The sequence below is a fragment of the Bos indicus x Bos taurus genome, chromosome 15 (assembly GCF_003369695.1).
Source record: "Bos indicus x Bos taurus breed Angus x Brahman F1 hybrid chromosome 15, Bos_hybrid_MaternalHap_v2.0, whole genome shotgun sequence".
NCBI lineage: Eukaryota > Metazoa > Chordata > Mammalia > Artiodactyla > Bovidae > Bos > Bos indicus x Bos taurus.
The window spans coordinates 82,359,186-82,381,890 of NC_040090.1; the positions used below are offsets into that span (position 1 = coordinate 82,359,186).

Sequence of the window (22,705 nt, forward strand, 5' to 3'; positions counted from 1 at the left end):
ACTGAGAATGATGGGTGCTGACAAACAAAGCAAAGGGGAAGTTCTGCTCAACATCCAGGGCAGGCTCCGGTCACCATAACATCAGTCAAATAACCCTATCAAGTTAATAATGGCCAGCGTATGCTGAGGAGAGGTGGTGGACATCCATACTATAAGCAGCTCTCTCACACACACACAAACACAAAGTTAAACCCAAGCAGACTTCAATGTTTCCACATAAAAATAACCCTTAAAGACTGCCTGCAGGTCTGGAATTACAAAAAGGAACCCCTGAAGCATTTAGCTTTGAAGACCAGCAGGATTTGAGGGCAAGAGACCCATAGGGCTGGGGAAAACAGATACTCAATTCTTGGAGGGCACATAGAACTTATCACAGACACTGGTACTCAGCACAAAAAGAAAATATCTCCAGATGAACTGGTGTTAGGTTAATTTATGTGAATTGGAAAGTCTCCTGGAGAGGCAGAAGTCGGCTGTAGTTCACCAGGGAGATGAGGACATTAGTAGCAGAAGCTCCAGAGAATTACTTAGGATGATATCTCCAGGAGGTTCCCATTTTGATGCCAACACCCGACCCTGCCCAACAGCCTACAGGCTCCAGTGCTGGAATGCCTTACACCAAACAACTAACAAGACAAGAAAATGTTGTGCCCATAATTAGATAGGCTGCCTAAAGTCTTACTAAGCTCACAAGCACACCAAAATGCACCTCTTGACATTTCCCTGCCTATCCATGGGACAAGACTCAACTCCACCTACAAAAGGGAAAGCACCAGCACCCCCTCCCATCAGGAAGCCAACAAAAGCCCCTGGACCGATATCACCTACCAGGGGTCGGTCACCAGAAGCAACAGAAATGGAGAAATGGAGAAAGGAGGACCACAAACAGTTAAGAAAGGAGGCCTGTGGAAAGGAGACCACAAACAGTTAAGGTGATAACAAAATGAAATGACAGAGAAATGCGTTGCTGATGAAGCAGCAAGATAAAAACCTACAAGAAACATGAAATTAAAAGGATATAGGCAATATACCAAGGAAAGAATTCAGAGTAATTACAGTAAAGACGATCCAAGATCTCAACAAAGAATGGAAGTACAGATCAAAAAGATAAAAGAAATGATTTACAAAGAAATAAAAGATTTAAAAGAGAGACAAAAAGAGATGAGTTACACAATAATAGAAATTTTAAAATGCATTATAAGGAATCAATAGTAGAATAACTGAGGCAGAAGAATAAATAAGTGAGTTAGAGGACAGAGTAGTGAAAGTAACTTCCGTGGAACAGAATAAAGAAAAAAGAATGAAAAGAAATGAGAATTATCTCAGAGGCCTCTGGGACAACATTAAATGCAACCTTCATATTATGGGGTGCCCAGAAAAAAAGGATAAAGGGCCACAAAAATATCTGAAGAGACTATAGTCAAAAACTTCCCTAACATGTGAAAGGAAATAATCACCCAAGTGCAGGAGGTGCAGAGAGTCCTATAAAAGATAAACTCAAGGATGAACATGCCAAGATTCATATTAATCAAACTATCAAAATTAAACGCAGAGAAAAATATTAAAAGTAACAAGAGAAAAGAAACAAATAATATAAAGGGAACACCTATAAGGTTATTAGTTTATTTTTAAGCAAAAACTCTGCAGGTCATAAGCAAGTGGTACAATATGTTTCAAATGATGAAAGGGAAAAACCTACAACAAAAATATTCTACCCAGCGAGGCTTTCATTCAGATACCTCAGAGAAATCAACAGCTTTCAATATAACCAAAAGTATCAATAGAATAGCATTAAAACAAATCCTAAAGGAACTTCAGTAGGAAGGGAAAAAAGAAGCCACAATGAGAAACAAGAAAATTACAAATGGGAAAGCTCAGTGCTAAAGGAAAAATTATATAATAAAAGTAGGAAATCACAGATATACAAATATGCTATCAAAACAAGCAATCATAAGTAAAGCAGAGTATAAATGCATGGAATGGGAATTGCACTTGAAATTAAGAAATCAGCAACTTAAAACAACCTTATTTGTATATAGATTGCTAAATCAAAACCACATGGGAAATACAAATCCCCCCTCCACCCTCCCCCCAAAAAAAAAACTACAATAGGTACACATGAAGAAAAACAACCCAAACACAGCACTTAAAATGGTCATCAAACCGCAAGAGAAGAGAACAAAACAGAAATGGAAGGAAAAACACCTACATAAAGAAACTAAAAGCAGTTAAGGAAAGTGATAGTAGGAACATTCTTATTGACAATTACCTTAAATGTGAATGGATTAAAGGTTTCATCCAAAAGACTGAATGGATACAAAAACTAGGCTCATATATATGCTGCCTACAAAAGGCCTGGAGACACATACAGACTGAAAGTGGGAGGGTGGGAAAGTATTCCATGCAAATGGAACTTGAAAAAAAGCTGGAGTAGCAATACTCATAACAGAGAGAATAGACTTACAAACTGTTGCAAGACACAAGAAAGGACACTGTATAATGATCAATGGGCCAATATAGGAAGAAGATATAACAATTGTAAATATATATGTGCCCAACCAAGGAGCACTTCAATAAAAGGGGCAAAACCTAATATCCATAAAAAGATAAATTGACAGTAATACAATAACAGTGGGGACTTTAGCATCCCATTTACACCAATGGATAGATCGTCCACAGAGAAAATTTAATAAGGAAACACAAGCCTTAAATGATACATTAGACCAGATAGACTTTGATATTTACAGGACATTCCATCAGAAAGCAACACTATACATTGTCTTCTCAAGTGCACATGAGACATTTTCCAGGATAGATCACATCTTGGGTCACAAATCAAGTTTAATGATCCAGCAATCGCACTGCTGGGCATACACACTGAGGAAACCAGAATTGAAAGAGACATGTGTACCCCAATGTTCATCGCAGCACTGTTTATAATAGCCAGGACATGGAAGCAACCAAGATGTCTATCAGCAGATGAGTGGATAAGAAAGCTGTGGTACATATACACAATGGAGTATTACTCAGCCATTAAAAAGAATACATTTGAATCAGTTTTAATGAAGTGGATGAAACTGGAGCCAATTATACAGAGTGAAGTAAGCCAGAAAGAAAAACACCAATACAGTATACTAACGCATATATATGGAATTTAGAAAGATGGTAACAACAACCCTGTATGTGAGATAGCAAAAGAGACACAGATGTATAGAACAGTCTTTTGTACTCTTTGGGAGAGGGAGAGGGTGGGATGATTTGGGAGAATGGCATTGAAACATGTATAATATCATATATGAAATGAGTCACCAGTCCAGGTTCGATGCACGATACTGGATGTTCAGGGCTGGTGCACTGGGACAACCCAGAAGGATAGTACGGGGAGGGAGGAGGGAGGAGGGTTCAGGATGGGGAACACATGTATACCTGTGGTGGATTCATTTTAATATATGGCAAAACCAATACAATATTGTAAAGTTAAAAAATTAAATTAAATTTAAAAAAAGAAAATTGAAATCATATCAAACATGTTTTCTGACCACAACACTATAAAAATAGAAAACAATTACAGGAAAAAGGATATATATATATATATATATATATATATATATATATATATATCATAGAGGCTAAATGATATGTTACTAAACAACCAATGGATCACTGAAGAAATCAAAGAGGAAATTTTTAAAAATACCCGCAAATAAATGACAAAACCTATGGGACACAGCAACAGTCGTTCTACCTGGAAGTTTATTGCTATAGAATATTACCTCAGGAAACAAGAAAAATCTCAAATAAACAACCTACCTTATACCTAAAGCAACTAGATAAAAAAAAGAAGATCAAAAACAACAAAAACCGAATTTACTATTAAGGTTGATGCAAAAGTAATTGTGATTTTCGACCTCGAATTTTAAATCATCAAAACTAGGCTCAAATATATCTTTATTAATCAAAATAGGAACCATTACAATCAACAAATTTTTGCTAATGAGAAATAAGCTTGTTTCTTCCTGGAGCATATAAGTCCATGCTTTAAGAATCAACAAACTCTTGGAAAGAATTTTCTGCATCTGGCTGGTTGTAGAAGCTTTTTCCCTGGAAAAAAAAAAAAAAAGATGTCCAGATGCTTGAAGAAGTGGTAGAAGGTTGACAAAAAGTTAGGTCAATATGTCGGATGAGGCAAAAACTTGTAGCCCAATTTGTTCAACTTTTGAAGCACTGGTTGTGTGATGTGTGGTTGGGCATTGTAATGGAGAAGAATTGCACCCATTCTGTTGATCAATGCCAGCTGTAGGCATTGGAGTTTTCAGTGTATCTCGTCTATTTGCTGAGCATGCTTCTCAGATGTAGTAGTTTCCCTGGGATTCAGAAAGTTGTAGTATATTGGACTAGCAGCAGACCACCTGTGACCATGACCATTTTAGGGGGGCATGGTTAGCTTTGTGAAGTGCTTTGGAGTTTCTTCTTGGTCCAACCACTGAGTTGGTTGTTGTCAATTGTCATAAAATCCATTTTTTGTCATACATCACAATTTGATTGAAAAATGGTTCATTGTTGTTACGTAGAATAAGAGAAGACAACACCTTAAAGCAATTTTTGTTTGTTTCTGGTCAGCTCATGAGGCACCCACTTATTGCACTTCTTCACCTTTCCAATTTGCTTCAAATGCTGAAGGACCATTAAATAGTCAGCATTGAGTTCTCCAGAAACTTTTTATGTAGTAGAAAGAGGATCAGCTTTGATGATGAAGACTCTCAGTTGGTCATTGTCATCTTCCAATGGCTGGCTACTATGCTCCTCATCTTCAAGGTTCTTGTCTCCTTTGCAAAACTTCTTGAACCATCACTGCACTGTTAAGCTGGCTAGCAGTTCTTGAGCCAAATGTGTTGTTGATATTGCCACACACAAGAAGAAAAGAAGAGAAATAAAATTTGCAAAATATAAATGAAAAAGAAGAAGTTAGAACTGACACGGCAGAAATAAAAGATAATAAGAGAATACTACAAGAAACCATATGCCAATGAAATGGACCACCTGGAAGAAATGGATGAACTCTTAGAAAAGTACAACCTTCCAAGAGTGAATCAGAAATAAATAGAAAATATGAACAGACAAATCACAAGCACTGGCACTGAAACTATGATTAAAACCTTCCAACAAACAAAAGTCCAGGACCAGATGGCATCACAGGCTAATTCTATCAAGTACTAAGAGAGGAGCTAATGCTTATCCTTCTCAAACTCTTCCAAAAAATTGCAGACAAAGAAACACTCTGAAGCATATTCAAGGAGTCCACCATCATCCTGATACCAAAAGCAGACTAAGATATTACACACAAAAAAGAAAATTATAGGCCACTATCACTTATGAACATAGACACAAAAATCCTCAACAAAATACTAGCTAACCAAATCCAAAAACACATCAAAAGAATCATACATCATGATCAGGTGGGATTTATCCCAAGGATGTGAGGATTCTTCACTACACACAAATCAATCAAAGTGATATGTCATATTAACAAATTAAAAAATGAAAGTCATATGATTATTTCAATAGATGAGGAAAAAGCTTTCAACACCCATTTATGATAAAAAAAAAAAAACTCTCCAGAAAGTGGGCATCAAGAAAACATACCTAACATAATAAAGGTTGTATATGATAAAAACCCAGAGAAGGCAATGGCACCCCACTCCAGTACTCTTGCCTGGAGAATCCCATGGATGGAGGAGCCTGGTGGGCTACAGTCCATGGGGTCACTAAGAGTCAGACATGACTGAGCAACTTCACTTTCACTTTTCACTTTCATGACTTGGAGAAGGAAATGGCAACCCACTCCAGTGTTCTTGCCTGGAGAATCCCAGGGACAGGGGAGCAGCTGGTGGGCTGCCGTCTATGGGGTCGCACAGAGTCGGACATGACTGGAGCGACATAGCAGCAGCAGCAGCATGATAAAAACCACAGCAAACATCATTTTCAATAGTGAAAACCTGAAAGCATTCCCTCTAGGATTAGGAACAAGACAAGGATATACACTTGCACTGCTTTTATTCAACATAGTTTTGGAAGTCCTAGACATGGGAATCAGAGAGGAATAAGAAATAAAAGAAGTCTAAGTTGGAAAAGAAGTAAAAATGTCAGTTTTTGCAAATGACATGATACTATACATAGAAAAATCCTAAAGATACTACCAAAAATTACTAAATCTCATCAACGAATTTGGGGAGGTTGTAGGATGCAAAATTAATACACAGAAATGTATTTCATTTCTATACACTAACAATAAAAGATCAAAAGGAGAAATTACAATCCCATTTGTTCTTGTATTAAAAAATAAAATTAGGAACAACCTTACCAAATGAGTCAAAAGAACTATACTCAAAAAAACTGCAATATATTGATGAAATAAATAAAAAATGACACTAATAAATGTAGAGATTACCATGTTCCTGGATTTGAAGAATCAATATTGCTAAAATGACTATAGTACCCAAGGCAATATACAGATTCAATGCAATACCTATTCAGTTACCAATGGCAATTTTCATAGACTTGGAGCAAAATATTCTACAATTTTTTACTGAAACACCAAAGACCCTAAATAGCCAAAGTAATTTGAGAAAGAATGACAGCTGGAGGAATTAGTCTCCCTGACTTCAGACTATACTCCATGAAAAGAGTATGTACAGAAAGATAGAAATATAGATCAATGGGACAGGACAGAATGTTCAGAGATAAACCCATGCACCTATGGTCACCTAATCTATGACAAAGGAGGTAAAAATATATAATGGAGAAAAGACAGCCTCTTCTATACATGGTGCTGGAAAAACTGGATAGATAAATGTAAAAGAATGAAATTTAAACACTCCCTAACACCACACACAAAAATAAATTCAAAATGGGTTAAAGATCTAAATGAAACGCCAGACACTATAAAACGCTAAGAGGAAAACATAGGCACAACACTCTCTGACTTAAAAATGCAAGATTTTTTTTTCGATCCACCTCTTAGAGCAATGGAGCAAATCTAGAGAAGGTGATGGAATTTCAGTTGAGTTATTTGAAATCCTAAAAGATGATGCTGTGAAAGTGCTTCACTCAATATGTCAGCAAATTTGGAAAACTCAGCAGTGGCCACAGGACTGGAAAAGGTCAGTTTTCATTCCAATCCCAAAGAAAGGCAATACCAAAGAATGCTCAAACTACCACACAATCGCACTCATCTCAAACGCTAATAAAATAATGCTCAAAATTCTCCAAGCCAGGCTTCAGCAATACATGAACTGTGAACTTCCATATATTCAAGCTGGTTATAGAAAAGGCAGAGGAACCAGAGATCAAATTGCCAGCATCTGCTGCATCATCGAAAAAGCAAGATAGTTCAAGAAAAACATCTATTTCTGCTTTATTAACTATGCCAAAGCCTTTGACTGTGTGGATCACAATAAACTGTGGAGAATTCTGAAAGAGATGGGAATACCAGACCACCTGATCTGCCTCTTGAGAAACTGTATGCAGGTCAGGAAGCAACAGTTAGAACTGGACATGGAACAACAGACTGGTTCAAAATAGGAAAAGGAGTACATGAAGGTTGTATATTGTCACCCTGCTTATTTAACTTATATGCAGAGTACATCATGAGAAACGCTGGGCTGGAAGAAGCACAAGCTGGAATCAAGATTGCCAGGAGAAATATCAATCACATCAGATATACAGATGACACCACCCTTATGCCAGAAAGTGAAGAAGAACTAAAGAGCCTCTTGATTAAAGTGAAAGAGGACAGTGAAAAAACTAAGAAAACTAAGATCATGGCATCTGGTCCCATCGCTTCATGGCAAATAGATAGGGAAACAGTGGAAACAGTGGCTGACTTTATTTGGGGGGCCTCCAAAATCACTGCAGATGGTGATTGCAACCATGAAATTAAAAGACACTTAACTCCTTGGAAGGAAAGTTATGACCAACCTAGACAACATATTAAAAAGCAGAGACATTACTTTGCCAACAAAGGTCTGTCTAGTCAAGGCTATGATTTTTACAGTAGTCATGTATGGATGTGAGAATTGGACTATAAAGAAAGCTGAGCAACGAAGAATTGATGCTTTTGAACTGTGGTGTTGGAAAAGACTCTTGAGCGTCCCTTGGACTGCGAGGAGATCCAACCAGTCCATCCTAAAGGAGATTAGCCCTGGGTGTTCATGGAAGGACTAATATTGAAGCTGAAACTCCAATACTTTGCCCTGATGTGAAAAGCTGACTCATTTGAAAAGACCCTGATGCTGGGAAAGATTGAGGGCAAGAGGAGAAGAGGACGACAAAGGATGAGATGGTTGGATGGCATCACCGACTTGATGGACACGAGTTTGGGTAAACTCCGAGAGTTGGTGATGGACAGGGAGGCCTGTGGTGCTGTGGTTCATGGGGTCGTAAAGAGTCGGACACGACTGAGCAACTTAATTGAACTGAACTTAGAGTAATGGAAATAAAAATAAACAAATGAGACCTAATTAAACTTAAAAGGTTTTCACAGCAAAGGAAGACATAAGCAAAACGAAAAGACAACCCTCAAAGTTGGAGAAAATATTTGAAACATTGGAATAAATGACAAAGGATTAATCCTCAAAATATACAAAGAGCTTGCACAGTTGAATATCAAAAGAGAAACAGCCCAATCAAAATATGGGTGGAAGATCTAAATAGAAATCTCTTCAAAGAAGACATACAGGTGGCCAAAACCATATAAAAAATTGCTCAACATCACTAATTATTAGATAAATATAAATCAAAACTACAATGAGGTATCATTTCACAATGGTCTGAATGGCCATCACCAAAAAATCCACAGACAATAAATGCTGCAGAGCATATGGAGAAAAGGTAATGCTCCTACACTGTTGAAATGAAAATTGGCACATCCACTGTGGAAAACAGTAAAGAGGCTTCTCAAAAAATTAAAACTAGAGCTACCATATAATCCAACAATCCCACTCCTGGACATATGCTCAGAGATAAACTACAATTCAAAAAGATATGTGTGCTCCAGTTTTAATTGCAGGGTTATTTACAATAGCCAGGACATGGAAACAATCTAAATGTCCATCAACAGAGGAATGAATAAATAAGATGTGGCACATATACAATGGAATACTACTCAGCCAAGAAAAAAAAAATAATGCTATTTGCAGTAACATGGATGGACCTAGAGATTGTAATACTGAGTAAAGTAAGTCAGACAGAGGAGGGTAAATATCATATGATATTGCTTATATGTGGAATCTGAAACAAAAAAATAGTACAAATGAACATTTTTACAAAACAGAAATAAAGTGTAGAAAATAAATTTATGGTTACCTAGGCTTCCACCCAAGCAGGGGAGAGACAAATTGGGAGATTGGAATTGACATATACACACTACCATATACAAATAGTAAAGACCTACTGTGTAGCACAGGGAACTCTTCTCAATACTCTGTATTGATCTATGTGGGAAAAGAATCTAGAGTGGATAAATATGTATATATATATATATATATATATATATATATATATGTATAACTAATTCCCTTTGCTGTACAGCAAAAGCTAACACAACATTTTAAATCAACTATACTATATATATATATATATTTTTTTTTTTTTTAATGGATTAGACTTTGCAGAAAGAGCAGGTGAGAGTTTAAAACAGAGGGGACGTATATGAGGTCAACTTGGCTCTGGTTAAAAGCCAACCAAGGATTGAAGTAGAATGTAAAGTCTCATTTAGTGTATCTTTAGCTTCCAGATGCTTTCTTTCTCAACCCTTAAATATGATAAGTTGTTTCTGGTGCTGGCCAGTTTGCAATGTGTCAATCCTGCACAAATTAAACCCAATCTCTCAGAAATAAGCTTTACACCTGCATGAAAGTGTGGTTTTGTGGAATGAATAAGAATGAAAATGAGAACCATATCATAGCTCCCTAGTTCACAAATACTATATAGAATAAGCTGGTACTTACTAATAGTAATTTTCACAAAGAATGTCTGATTGAGATTTTGCTCCAACATTTCAGGGATTATCTAAACATTTCATAAAATTGAATATTTTTAGTAATTAAACTTGTAAAACTCATATGGAAACTTTTGAAATACTGGATATAACCAATGCTTTATTCTGTAATGCTGTGAAAGCAGAAGTAGCTTTATTCTGCTATCTTGAAAACTATAATAAATAAAATAAAATAGCTTTCCTGTGTTTCATACACATCACTAGTTTATAAAAAATTATTTTAGAAGATATTAAACTACCAAAAAATTCAGTTTTTTTAATGATAAAAGTATATGAAAATATATTTTATTGCTACCTTTGAAGATACTAATGAGTCTACAGAGCAGCTCATTAGTAACTGCCATTAGATTTTTCTCTAAAAAGGAATTTCAGCATTGCAAAATAAGAATTTTAATTTCTTTTTTTAAATATAAATTTATTTATTTTAATTGGAGGTTAATTAATCTACAATACTGTATTGGTTTCTAATATAGAAATAAAGTTATACTTTTTTTAAAAAATTGAATTACTTTTTCCTAAAATTCCTTATTCCTAATTTTCTAAACATTTCTAAAACATTCATTGAAAAAATAAATATAGCATAAATAAAGGTCTTTTGATGTTGTTTTATCTTTATTCTTTTTATTATAGTAAACTATTGCTACATCCACAGGTGAGTGTGAATTAACTAAGTATTCACGGTATCTAAAGAGAGATACTGAACTTTAGAAAAATCTTTACTTGCTTTTCAGGACAACAATCCAATCTACTCATAGAAAATCGTTCTCACCAGTTGAAAATATCTAACAGTCTATCATGAATTCCTGTAAATTATCAGTAAAATAAGTACATCTAAATTATTTAAACCAAAATAATCTTTCTTATGTTGAACTATTCTTTTTTAGAAATATATGCAAACTATTGGTTTGTTTCATTGTCATTCTCATTGAGGGAATTACAGCATAGTAGTTTTCTGAATAATATATAATGAAAATTTTTTGCATTTATACAGTATGATTGATTTTTTTTTTACTTAAACCACTTAATTTCTAAAGTGGCTTATGAATTTCTTTGTATTAGAATAAATCACTTTTACAAGAAAAAATTATTAACATATTATTTGCTTATCATGTTTCCATGTGAAATTATGGTGCAATAGTTAAAATTCTTCTTTTTTAAAAATATAATCATTCAGTAGAGTTAAATTTATTGCCTTGTATTTTCTTATATCTTCACAGATTGTGAGTGTTGGAAAGCACGTTAAAGGCTACCATTATATCATTGCAAACTTGGTAAGAACTCTTTATTTTCTATGTTATATAAGAATTGTTCAGACAGTCAAGATCATGTTAACCGCACCTTAAAATAATACTGTAATAAATTGTTAAACTACATTACTTATTAAGGTTTTTTACAACACATAGGATGATACTTTTATGTGTTCACAAAAAAAGGCATTAAGAAATGGAGAGTTTTATTTAAGATTGTCTGAAGGATAATAACCTAGGGGATAGTATTTCAGAAATCTTTGGAGGAATGTTCTTCCCATTAGAGGTCAAAGCAACAAGATTTTCTCCACAACTAAGAGGTAAAATTGTAAGTTTTTGAGTTAAAGAGTTATGCATCCAACTAACATATTGACATGAGCTTCCCTAGTGGCTTAGTTGTTAAGTATCTGCCTGCCAGTGCAGGAGATGGGGGTTCAATCACTGAGCTGGGAAGATCCCTTGGAGAAGGAAATGGCAACCCACTCCAGTATTCCTGCCTGGGAAATCCAATGGACAGAGTTGCCTGGTGGGCTACAGTCCATGGGGTGGTAAGGAGTCATACACATTGGCAGTTTGTGTTGTTTTTGTTTGGTTGGTTTTGTTTTGTTTTAATATAAATTTATTTATTTTAATTGGAGGCTAATTACTTTACAATATTGTAGTGGTTTTGCCATTGGAGAAGGCAATGGCACCCCACTCCAGTACTCTTGCCTGGAAAATCCCATGGACGGAGGAGCCTGGTAGGCTGCAGTTCATGGAGTCGCGAAGAGTCGGATAGACTGAGCGACTTCACTTTCACTTTTCACTTTCATGCATTGGAGAAGGAAATGGCAACCCACTCCAGTGTTCTTGCCTGGAGAATCTCAAGGATGGGGGAGCCTGGTGGGCTGCCGTCTATGGGATCACAGGAGTCGGACACGACTGAAGTGACTTAGCAGCAGCAGCAGTGGTTTTCCCATACATTGACACGGATACACCACAGGTGTACATGTGTTTCCCATCCTGAACCCCCCTCCCACCTCCCTCCCCATACCATCCCTCTGGGTCATCCCACTGCACCAGTCCCGAGCACCCTGTATCATGCATCAAACCTGGACTGGCGATCTTTTTCACATATGATAATATACATGTTTCAATACCATTCTCCCAAATCATCCCACCCTCGCCCTCTCCCACTGAGTCCAAAAGACTGTTCTATACATCTGTGTCTCTTTTGCTGTCTCACATGTGAGGTTATCGTTACCACCTTTCTAAATTCCATATATATGCATTACTATACTGTATTGGTGTTTTTCCTTCCAACTTATTTCACTCTGTGTAATAGGCTCCAGTTTCATCCACCTCATTAGAAATGATTCATATATACTCTTTTTAATGTCTGAGTAATATTCCATTGTGTATATGTACCACTGCTTTCTTATCCATTCATCTGCTGATGGACATCTAGGTTGCTTCCACGTCCTGACTATTATAAACAGTGCTGCGATAAACACTGGGGGACACGTGTCTCTTTCAGTTCTGGTTTCTTCAGTGTGTGTGCCCAGCAGTGGGACTGCTGGGTCATATAGTAGTTCTATTTCCAGTTTTCTATGGAAACTCCACACTGTTCTCCATAGTGGCTGTACCAGTTTGCATTCCTACCAACAATGTAAGAGAGTTCCCTTTTCTCCACACCCTCTCCAGCATTTATTGCTTGTAGACTTTTGGATCGCAGCCATTCTGACTGGCGAAATGGTACCTCATTGTGGTTTTGATTTGCATTTCTCTGATAATGAGTGATGTCGAGCATCTTTTCATGTGTTTGTTAGCCTTCTGTATGACTTCTTTGGAGAAATGTCTGTTTAGTTCTTGGCCCATTTTTTGATTGGGTTGTTTATTTTTCTGGAATTGAGCTGCAGGAGTTGCTTGTATATTTTTGAGATTAATTCTTTGTCCATTGCTTTGTTTGCTATTATTTTCTCTCATTCTAAAGGCTATCTTTTCACCTTGCTTATAGTTTCCTTTGTTGTGCAAAAGCTTTTAAGTTTAATTAGGTAATATTTGTTTATTTTTGCTTTTATTTCCAATATTCTGGGAGGTTGATCATAGAGTATCCTGCTGATTTTTGTCAGAGAGTGTTTTGCCTATGTTTTCCTCTAGAAGTTTTATAGTTTCTAGTCTTATGTTTATATCTTTAATCCATTTTGAGTTTATTTTTGTGTATGGTGTTAGAAAGTGTTCTAGTTTCATTCTTTTACAAGTGGTTGACCAGTTTTCCCAGCATCAATTGTTAAAGAGATTGTCTTTTCTCCATTGTATATTCTTGCCTCCTTTGTCAAAGGTAAAGTGTCCATAGGTGCGTGGATTTATCTCTGGGCTTTCTATTTTGTTCCATTGATCTATATTTCTGTCTTTGTGCTAGTACCATACTGTGTTGATCACTGTAGGTTTGTAGTATAGTCTGAAGTCAGGCAGGTTGATTTCTCCAGTTCCATTCTTTTTTCTCAAGATTGCTTTGGTTAATTGAGGTTTTTTAACTTCCATACAAACTGTGAAATTATTTGTTCTAGTCCTATGAAAAATATCATTGGTAGCTTGATAGGGATTGCACTGAATCTGTAGATTACTTTGGGTAGTATACTCATTTTCACTATATTGATTCATCTGATCCATGAACATGGTATATTTTTCCATCTATTTGTGTTCTCTGATTTCTTTCATCAGTGTTTTATAGTTTTCTGTATATAGGTCTTTTGTTTCTTTAGGTAGATATATTCCTAAGTATTTTATTCTTTTCGTTGCAATGGTGAATGGAGTTGTTTCCTTAATTTCTCTTTCTGTTTTCTCATTGTTGGTATATAGGAATGCAAGGGATTTCTGTGTGTTAATTTTAAATACTGGAACTTTACTATATGATTAGCTCTAGTAATTTTCTGGTGGAGTCTTTAGGGTTTTCTATAATAGAGGATCATGTTATCTGCAAACAGTGAGAGTTTTACTTCTTCTCTTCCAATCTGAATTTCTTTTATTTCTTTTTCTACTCTGATTGAAGTGGCCAAAACATCCAACACTATGTTGAAGAATAGTGGTGAGAGTGGGCACCCTTGTCTTGTTCCTGACTTTAGGGGAAATGCTTTCAATTTTTTGCCATTGAGGATAATGTTTGCTGAAGGCTTGTCATATATAACTTTTATTATGTTGTGGTATGTTCCTTCTATGCTTGATTTCTGGAGGGTTTTTATCATAAATGGATGTTGAATTTTGTCAAAGGCTTTCTTTGCATCTATTGAGATAATCATATAGTTTTTTATCTTTCAATTTGTTAATGTGGTGTATTATGTTGATTGATTTACAGATATTGAAGAATACTTGCATCAATGGGATAAAGCCCACTTGGTCATGATGTATGATCTTTTATTTTATTTTTTTATTTTTTTTTTTTTAGGGTGGTGGTGATGGGGAGGGAGGGGTGAGGACAAGAGGTAGCAGGAGAAGAGGGGATGGGCCAGCAACCTTAAGATACTTCGTCAAAACCATCGGCTGCCCGGGCCTCCCCGGAGCGTCCCGCTGCCGCGTCCTGCTCGGCCCCCGCGTGGCGCCGTCCCCGGCTGCCTGTATGATCTTTTAATTATGTTGCTTGATTCTCTTTGCTAGAATTTTATTAAGGATTTTTGCATCTATGTTCATCAGTAATTTTGGCCTGTAGTTTTCTTTTCTTTTTTTTTCTTTTTTTGTGGCATCTTTGGTTTTGGTATTAGGGTGATGGTGGCCTCATAGAATGAGTTTGGAAATTTACCTTCCTCTGAAATTTTCTGGAAGAATTTGAGTAGGATAGGTGTTAGCTCTTCTCTAAATTTTTGGTAGAATTCAGCTGTGAAGCCGTTTGGTCCTGGGCTTTTGTTTGCTGGAAGATTTCTGATTACAGTTTCTATTTTAGTGCTTGTGATGGGTCTGTTAAGATTTTCTATTTCTTCCTGGTTAAGCTTTGGAAATTTGTACTTTTCTAAGAATTTTTCCATTTCTTCCAAATTGTCCATTTTATTGGCATATAGTTGTTGATAGTAGTCTCTTATGATCCTTTGTATTTCTGTGTTATCTGTTGTGATCTCTCCATTGTCATTTCTAATTTTGTTGATTTGATTCGTCTCCATTTGTTTCTTGATGAGTCTAGCTAATGGTTGTCAATTTTATTTATCTTCTCAAAGAACTAACTTTTAGCTTTGTTGATTTTTGCTATGGTAACTTTTGTTTCTTTAACATTTATTTCTGCCCTAATTTTTAAGATTTCTTTCCTTCTACTAACACTGGGGTTCTTTTTCCTTCCTTTTCTAATTTCTTTAAGTGTAGAGTTACTTAAGTTATTTATTTGACTTTTTTCTTGTTTCTTAAGGTAAGCCTGTAATGCTGTGAACCTTCCCCTTCAGTTCAGTTCAGTTATGTCACTCAGTAGTGTCCAACTCTTTGCGACTCCATGAACTGCAGCACACCAGGCCTCCCTGGCCATCACCAGCTCCCGGAGCTTACTCAAACTCATGTCCATTAAGTCAGTGACACCATACAACCATCTCATCCTCTGTCATCCCCTTCTCCTCCTGCCCTCAATCTTTTCCCGGATAAGGGTCTTTTCAAATGAGTCAGCTCTTCACATCAGGTGGCCAAAGTATTGGAGTTTCAGCTTCAACATCAGTCCTTCCAATGAATACCCAGGACTGATCTCCTTTAGGATGAACTGGTTAGATCTCCTTGCAGTCCAAGGGACTCTCAAGAGTCTTCTCCAACACCACAGTTCAAAAGCATCAATTCTTCGGTCTCAGCTTTCTTTATAGTCCAACTCTCACATCCATACATGACCACTGGAAAAACCATAGCCTTGACTAGACGGACCATTGTTGGCAAAGTAATGTCTCTGCCTTTTATTATGTTGTCTAAGCTGGTCATAACTTTTCTTCCAAGTGAGTGAACTCTCTCAGTCATTTCTGACTCTTTGCGACCCCATAGACTATAGCCTACCAGGCTCCTCCATCCACGGGATTTTCCAGGCGAGAGTACTGGAGTGGGTTGCCATTTCCTTCTTCCAAGTAGTAATCGTCTTTTAATTTCATGGCTGCAATCGCCATCTGCTGTGACTTTAGAGCCCAGAAAAATAAAGTCAGCCACTGTTTCCACTGTTCCCCCATCTATTTGCCATGAAGTGATGGGGCCAGACGTCATGATCTTAGTTTTCTGAATGCTGAGCTTTGAGCCAACTTTTTCACTCTCCTCTTTCACTTTCATCAAGAGACTCTTTAGTTGTTCTTCACTTTCTGCCATAAGGGTGGTATCATCTGCATATCTGAGGTTATTGATATTGCACCTGGCAATCTTGATTCCAGCTTGTGCTTCCTCCAGCCCAGCGTTTCTCATGATGTATTCTACATATAAGTTAAATAAGCAGGGTACAATATACAGCCTTGATGTACTCCTTTTCCTATTTGGAACCAGTCTGTTGCTTCATGTCCAGTTCTAACTGTTGCTTCCTGACCTGCATACAGGTTTCTCAAGAGGCAGGTCAGGTGGTCCTGTATGCCCATCTCTTTCAGAATTTTCCACCATTTATTGTCATCTACACAGTCAAAGGCTTTGGCATAGTCAATAAAGCAGAAATAGATGTTTTTCTGGAATTCTCTTGCTTTTTTGATGATCCATCGGATGTTGGCAATTTGATCTCTGGTTCCTCTGCCTCTTCTAAAACCAGCTTGAACATCTGGAAGTTCACAGTTTTCATATTGCTGAAGCCTGGCTTGGAGAATTTTAAGCATTACTTTACTAGCATTTGAGATGAGCAAAAAGGTGAAATTTATTGTTTTGGGTTGCAATGTCCTATAGATATCAATTAGGTAAGTGGTCTACTGTATCATTTAAAGTTTGTTTTTCCTTGTTAATTTTCTGTTTAGCTGATCTATCCATAGGTGTGAGTGGGGTATTAAAGTCTCTCACTATTATTGTGCTATTGTTACTTTCCCCTTTCATACTTGTTAGCATTTGCCTTACATATTGTGGTGCTTCTATGTTTCATGCATATATATTTCCAATTCTTATATCTTCTTCTTGGATTGATCCTTTGATCATTATGGAGTGTCTTTCTTTGTCTCTTTTCATGGCCTTTATTTCAGTCTATTTTATCTGATATGAGTATTGCTACTCCTGCTTTCTTTTGGTCTTTATTTGCATGGAATATCTTTTTCCAGCCCTTCACTTTTAGTCTATATGTGTCCCTTGTTTTGAGGTGGGTGTCTTGTAGACAACATATGTAGGGGTCTTGTTTCTGTATCCTTTCAGCCAGTCTTTGTCTTTTGGTTGGGGCAGTCAACAGATTTACATTTAAGGTAATTATTGATAAGTATGATCCTGTTACCATTTACTTTGTTATTTTAGGTTTGAGTTTATACACTCTTTCTGTTTCCTGTCTAGAGAAGATCCTTTAGCACTTGTTGGAGAGCTGGTTTGGTGGTGCTGAATTCTCTCAGCTTTTGCTTGTCTGTAAAGCTTTTGATTTTCCTTCATATTTGAATGAGATCCTTGCTGGGTACAGTAATCTGGGCTGTAAGTTATTTTCTTTATCACTTTAAGTATGTCCTGCCATTCCCTCCTGGCTTGAAGAGTTTCTATTGAAATATCAGCTGTTATCCTTATGGGAATCCCCTTGTGTATTTGTTGTTTTTCCCTTGCTGCTTTTAATATTTGTTCTTTGTGTTTGATCTTTGTTAATTTGATTAATATGTGTCTTGGCTTTATCCTGTTTGGGACTCTCTGGGTTCCTTGGACTTGGATGACTATTTCCTTCCCCATTTTAGGGAAGTTTTCAACTCTCATCTTCTCAAGTGTTTTCTCATGGCCTTTCTTTTTGTCTTATTCTTCTGCAATTCCTATGGTTTGAATATTCAGGCATTTACCATTGTCCCAGAGGCTTCTGAGGTTGTCCTCATTTCTTTTACTTCTTTTTTCCTCTCTGCCTCATTTATTTCTACCATTCTATCTTCTACCTCATTTGTCCTAACTTCTGCCTCTGTTATTTTACTGTTGGTTACCTCCAGAATGTTTTTATCTCATTTATTGCATTATTCATTATATATCGACTCTTTTTTATTTCTTCTAGGTCCGTGTTAAACATTTCTTGCATCTTCTCAATCCTTGTCTCCAGGCTATTTATCTGTAACTCCATTTTGTTTTCAAGATTTTGGATCATTTTTCATTATCGTTATTTGGAATTCTTTATCAGGTAGATTCCTTAGTTCTTCCTCTTTTGTTTGATTTGGTGGGCATTTATCCTGTTCCTTTACCTGTTGAGTATTTCTCTGCCTTTTCATCTTGTTTATATTGCTGTGTTTGGGGTGGCCTTTCTGTATTCTGGCAGTTTGTGGTTCTTCTTTATTGTGGAGGTTCCTCGCTGTGGGTGGGGTTGGATGGGTGGCTGGTCAAGGTTTCCTGGTTAGGGAAGCTTGTGTCAGTGTTCTGTTGGGTGGAACTGGATTTCTTCTCTCTGGAGTGCAATGAAGTCTCCAGTAGTGAGTTTTGAGATGTCAGTTGGCTTGGTGTGACTTGGGGCATCCTGTATACTGAAGCTCAGGGCTATGTTCCGTGTTGCTGGAGAATTTGTGTGGTATGTCTTGCTCTGGAACTTGTTGACTCTTGGGTGGTGCTTGGTTTCAGTGTAGGTATGGAGGCTTTTGATGAGCTCTTATCGATTAATGTTCCCTGGAGTGAGGAGTTCTCTGGTGTTCTCAGGTTTTGGACTTAAGCCTCCTGCTTCTGGTTTTCAGTCTTATTATTACAGTAGCCTCAAGACTTCTCCATCTATACAGCACTGATGATAAAACAAATAGGTTGAAAAGTTTCTCCACAGTGAGGGACACCCAGAGAGGTTCACAGAGTTACATGGAGAGGAGAAGAAGGAGGAAGGAGACAGGGGTGACCAGGAGTAGAAGAGGGGGAATCAAAAGGGAAGAGAGCAATATAGCCAGTAATCTCTTCCCTATGTGTTCTCCACAGTCTGGACCCCTCAGAGATGTTCATGGAGTTACATAGATAAGAGAAGAGGGAGGAAGGAGACAGAGGTGGCCAAGAGGATAAAAGGGGGAATCAAAAGGGGCGAGACAGATCCAGCCAGTAATCAGTTCCTTACATGTTCTCCACAGCCAAGAAAGAGATTCCCACAGTTGGGTAGAGAAAAGAGGGGAGGGAGGAGATAGAGATGACCTGGTGGAGAAAAAGGAGAGTCAAAAAGGGGGAGAGAGCAATCAAGCCAGTAATCTCACTCCCAAGTAAAAATGGGTACTGAAGATTGGGTTCTTAAAGGTACAAAATTGATAACATATACCAAAAAGCAAAGATTAAATATCTAGAGTAGAAGTTAGATTCTCAAAAATACAATATAAAAAAAAAAAACAAAGTCACAAAAATTATATATATATAATAGTTTATATATATATAATAATAGTATATATATAGTATATATAACTATAATAGTTTATATATATTATAGTTTATATATATGATATATATATTATAAATATATATACATATAATAAATAAATACATATATATATGAAGTTTGCTTTAAAAATAGGGTTTTTTTTCAGGGTAATAGTAGGTTATAAAAATGAAAATTAAAGAAGTAGTAGAGGACTTAAATTTAAAAAAAAATTAAAAATGACAATAGTAAAAACATATCTAGGAATTTCTCTGGAGCTGGTGCGGACAGTGTGAGGTCAGATCATTTTCAGATAGTACCTTGATCTGGCTTATACTTCTCAAGATTTATAGGCCCCTTCCAATGTAGTCAGTGCTAACTACAGGGTTTTAATCTGTTGCACCTGTCACTTCCAAAGCAGTTCCCTCTCTTTATTTTAGCTTCTTCTGTTGCTGGTCTCTTCAGTGTCTTATTTCTGCTCTGACACAAGGCGGCGGTGGTGGTCACTTTTTTAGGCTCACTTGTTCAGTCATGCTGTGGGGAGGGCGGATCACTGCAAACAAATATCACTGGCATGTGTGGGGAGTTCTCGCAGTGACTCAGCCACATTGGGTTTCCTCCCGCTCATGGCATGTGTGCTTTCATGGTCTACACTTCTCACACTCTAGGTTGCTCTTCTGGGAACTGTCTGAGGCAGGCCCTGGATTGCGTGCACTTCCCAGGTCTAAGTCGCTCAGGTTCAGGTTCTCGGGCATTCCACAAAGGTGCAGACTTGGTTGGGCCTGCGTTTTGTGCCCTTCCCAGGTCCAAGGAGCTCAGGTGATCAGGTGCTTGGTAAGCGCAGTCACCCCCAAGTGGGGGTGCATCTTATCGCCTCCCCCGTCCCAGCTGCTCGGTTTTCTGGGTGTACAATGGGAGTGCCTTCTCAGGTGTGCCGTGCGTATCTTCTGGGGGCTGATCTCTGGCTATGACCCTCCTGGCGGATGTCAACCATCCAGAATCCCAAGAAGTCTTGGTTAGCAACAAAGCCTGCTTGCAGTTTGATAAAGGATGCCTCTCTGGGGCCACAATTGCCCCTTTCTGGCTCTGGCTGCCCCCACCTGCCTGTCTGCAGCAGGGGATGGACCGGTCTGCAGCCAGCTAGCTCTGCTCAGTCCTTTGTTATGTGAGCTGGCCTGGCAGTGTCTTAAGTTAGGGCTTTTCACCCGATAGTTCTCTCTCTCTCTCTCTCTATTTTTTTTTTTTTTTTTTTTTCCTCTCTCTCTCTGGCTACCCCACAGTCTGGGTTGCTATCTCAAGTTAGTTCCCTAGATTGCCCTCAGGGCATTCAGGCTCAGTCCTTACTCTAAGCAATGCAGCCAGTGCCTCCCTGTCCAGCCCCCACTTGCTAGTGGTGGATGCGAGCATCTGGGCTGCTTCTCTGCTGGGAGTTGCTGTTAGGCACGTAATCTGTGGGATTTAATTATTTATTTATTTATTTTTCCTCCCAGGAAAGATGTAAGGCAAGTTCTTTTAGATTTCTTGGCAAAGCTCAAGTATTTCTTGCTAATTTTGGAAGTGTGGGGGAAAACTGACCATGCAGAGGGTCAGTTTCCTTGAATTATTTAGTATCATCTACCCCTAATGGCTTAATCTCAAAAGTGGTTTATCCTAGAGAAGTTAAGAATGTGTTTTCTCTTTTTCCACTGTATATTTCCTTGATGAGGATCTTGTGCTTAAAGCAGGAAAAGAACTGAAGACTACAAAAGGGATACATATGCATCTACTCTTTTCATGTAGCAAGGAGTCCATCACACTTTGAGACAGGAATTTTAAGTCTTTAATGAACTAGGTTTCACTATGGATTTGAGCCATTAAATGAAGCCATAAACTGTAAAGTCTTATTGTATTGTGTTTCTTAAATAAAGTATAATTTTGTTACTTATTATTATCATGAAAATACTGGGGAAATTTGACTTTTTTTCATTGTTTTTAGTAGTCAGGATGCTTTAATATATTTTATAAAAATGTAAATCTTAAAGCAAATATATCTTAATATTAATCACTATATGAGAAAAAGAGAGACATTTATTTACATGACATATCATGTCACAAAGACAATATACAAGGAGATTCTAGCAAATAGAGGGTTTTAATAACATCTGTTCTTTCCAAACAGTGTAATTCAGAAGGGAAAATAGACGACAATATGCTATAGATTATCATGCCAGAAAGAAATTCCTGACATTGACAAACCAGTGAAAAATTAAAAGAATTAATAGTTCTCCCAATGGGTATAACAGCCTATACTAAACAACCCTAGTAGATGACATCATATTCAAGTTATTATATAATAGCTTCCCTGATAACTCAGTTGTAAAGAATCCACCTGCAATGCAGGAGACACCAGTTCAATTTCCAGGTTGGGAAGATCTCTTAGAGAAGGGATAGACTACCCATTCCAGTATTCTTGGGCTTCCCTGGTGACTCAGACAGTAAAGAATCTGTCTGAAATGCAGGAGACATGGGTTCAATTCCTTGGTTGGGAAAATCCCCTGGAGGAGAGCATGACAACCCACACCAGTATTCTTGCGTGGAGAATCCCCACAGACAAAGGATCCTGGCAAGCTACAATCCATGGGGTTGCAAATAGTCTGACACAGCTGAGGGACTAAGCATGGGATACAGCAATAATATAAGAAGTAGAAAAGACCAATTTAGTTGGAGGGATTAAGATGGAGACTCAGGAAATCACTGAACTCCCTTCCTCCTACAGACACACAAACAGAGCTATGCCTCTGAGGGAAATCCACAAACTAGCTGAGTGACTCCTACACATCAGGCAACTGAGAAAATACTGACGTAGATATAAGTTGAAAAGGTCGAGACACACTCTTTTCATAAACACTACCCGCAGTGTAGTCCATAGATAAAATCAGGATGGAATCCCCCACTCTGTTTCTACATGAAGAAAGAAAGATTTGGAGCACATAT

General features: G+C 37.4%; 1 protein-coding gene across 11 annotated transcripts in view; it reads left to right on the forward strand.

The window, feature by feature from the left end:
• GRIA4 (glutamate ionotropic receptor AMPA type subunit 4) overlaps positions 1-22,705 on the forward strand; it is a 678,364-nt gene that overhangs the window by 533,536 nt on the left and 122,123 nt on the right. For all 11 annotated transcript variants that reach the window (XM_027563975.1, XM_027563976.1, XM_027563974.1 and 8 more), the window contains one exon: positions 11,275-11,328. In XM_027563975.1, the coding sequence (XP_027419776.1) occupies positions 11,275-11,328 (54 nt within the window). The remainder of the gene's footprint in view (positions 1-11,274; positions 11,329-22,705) is intronic.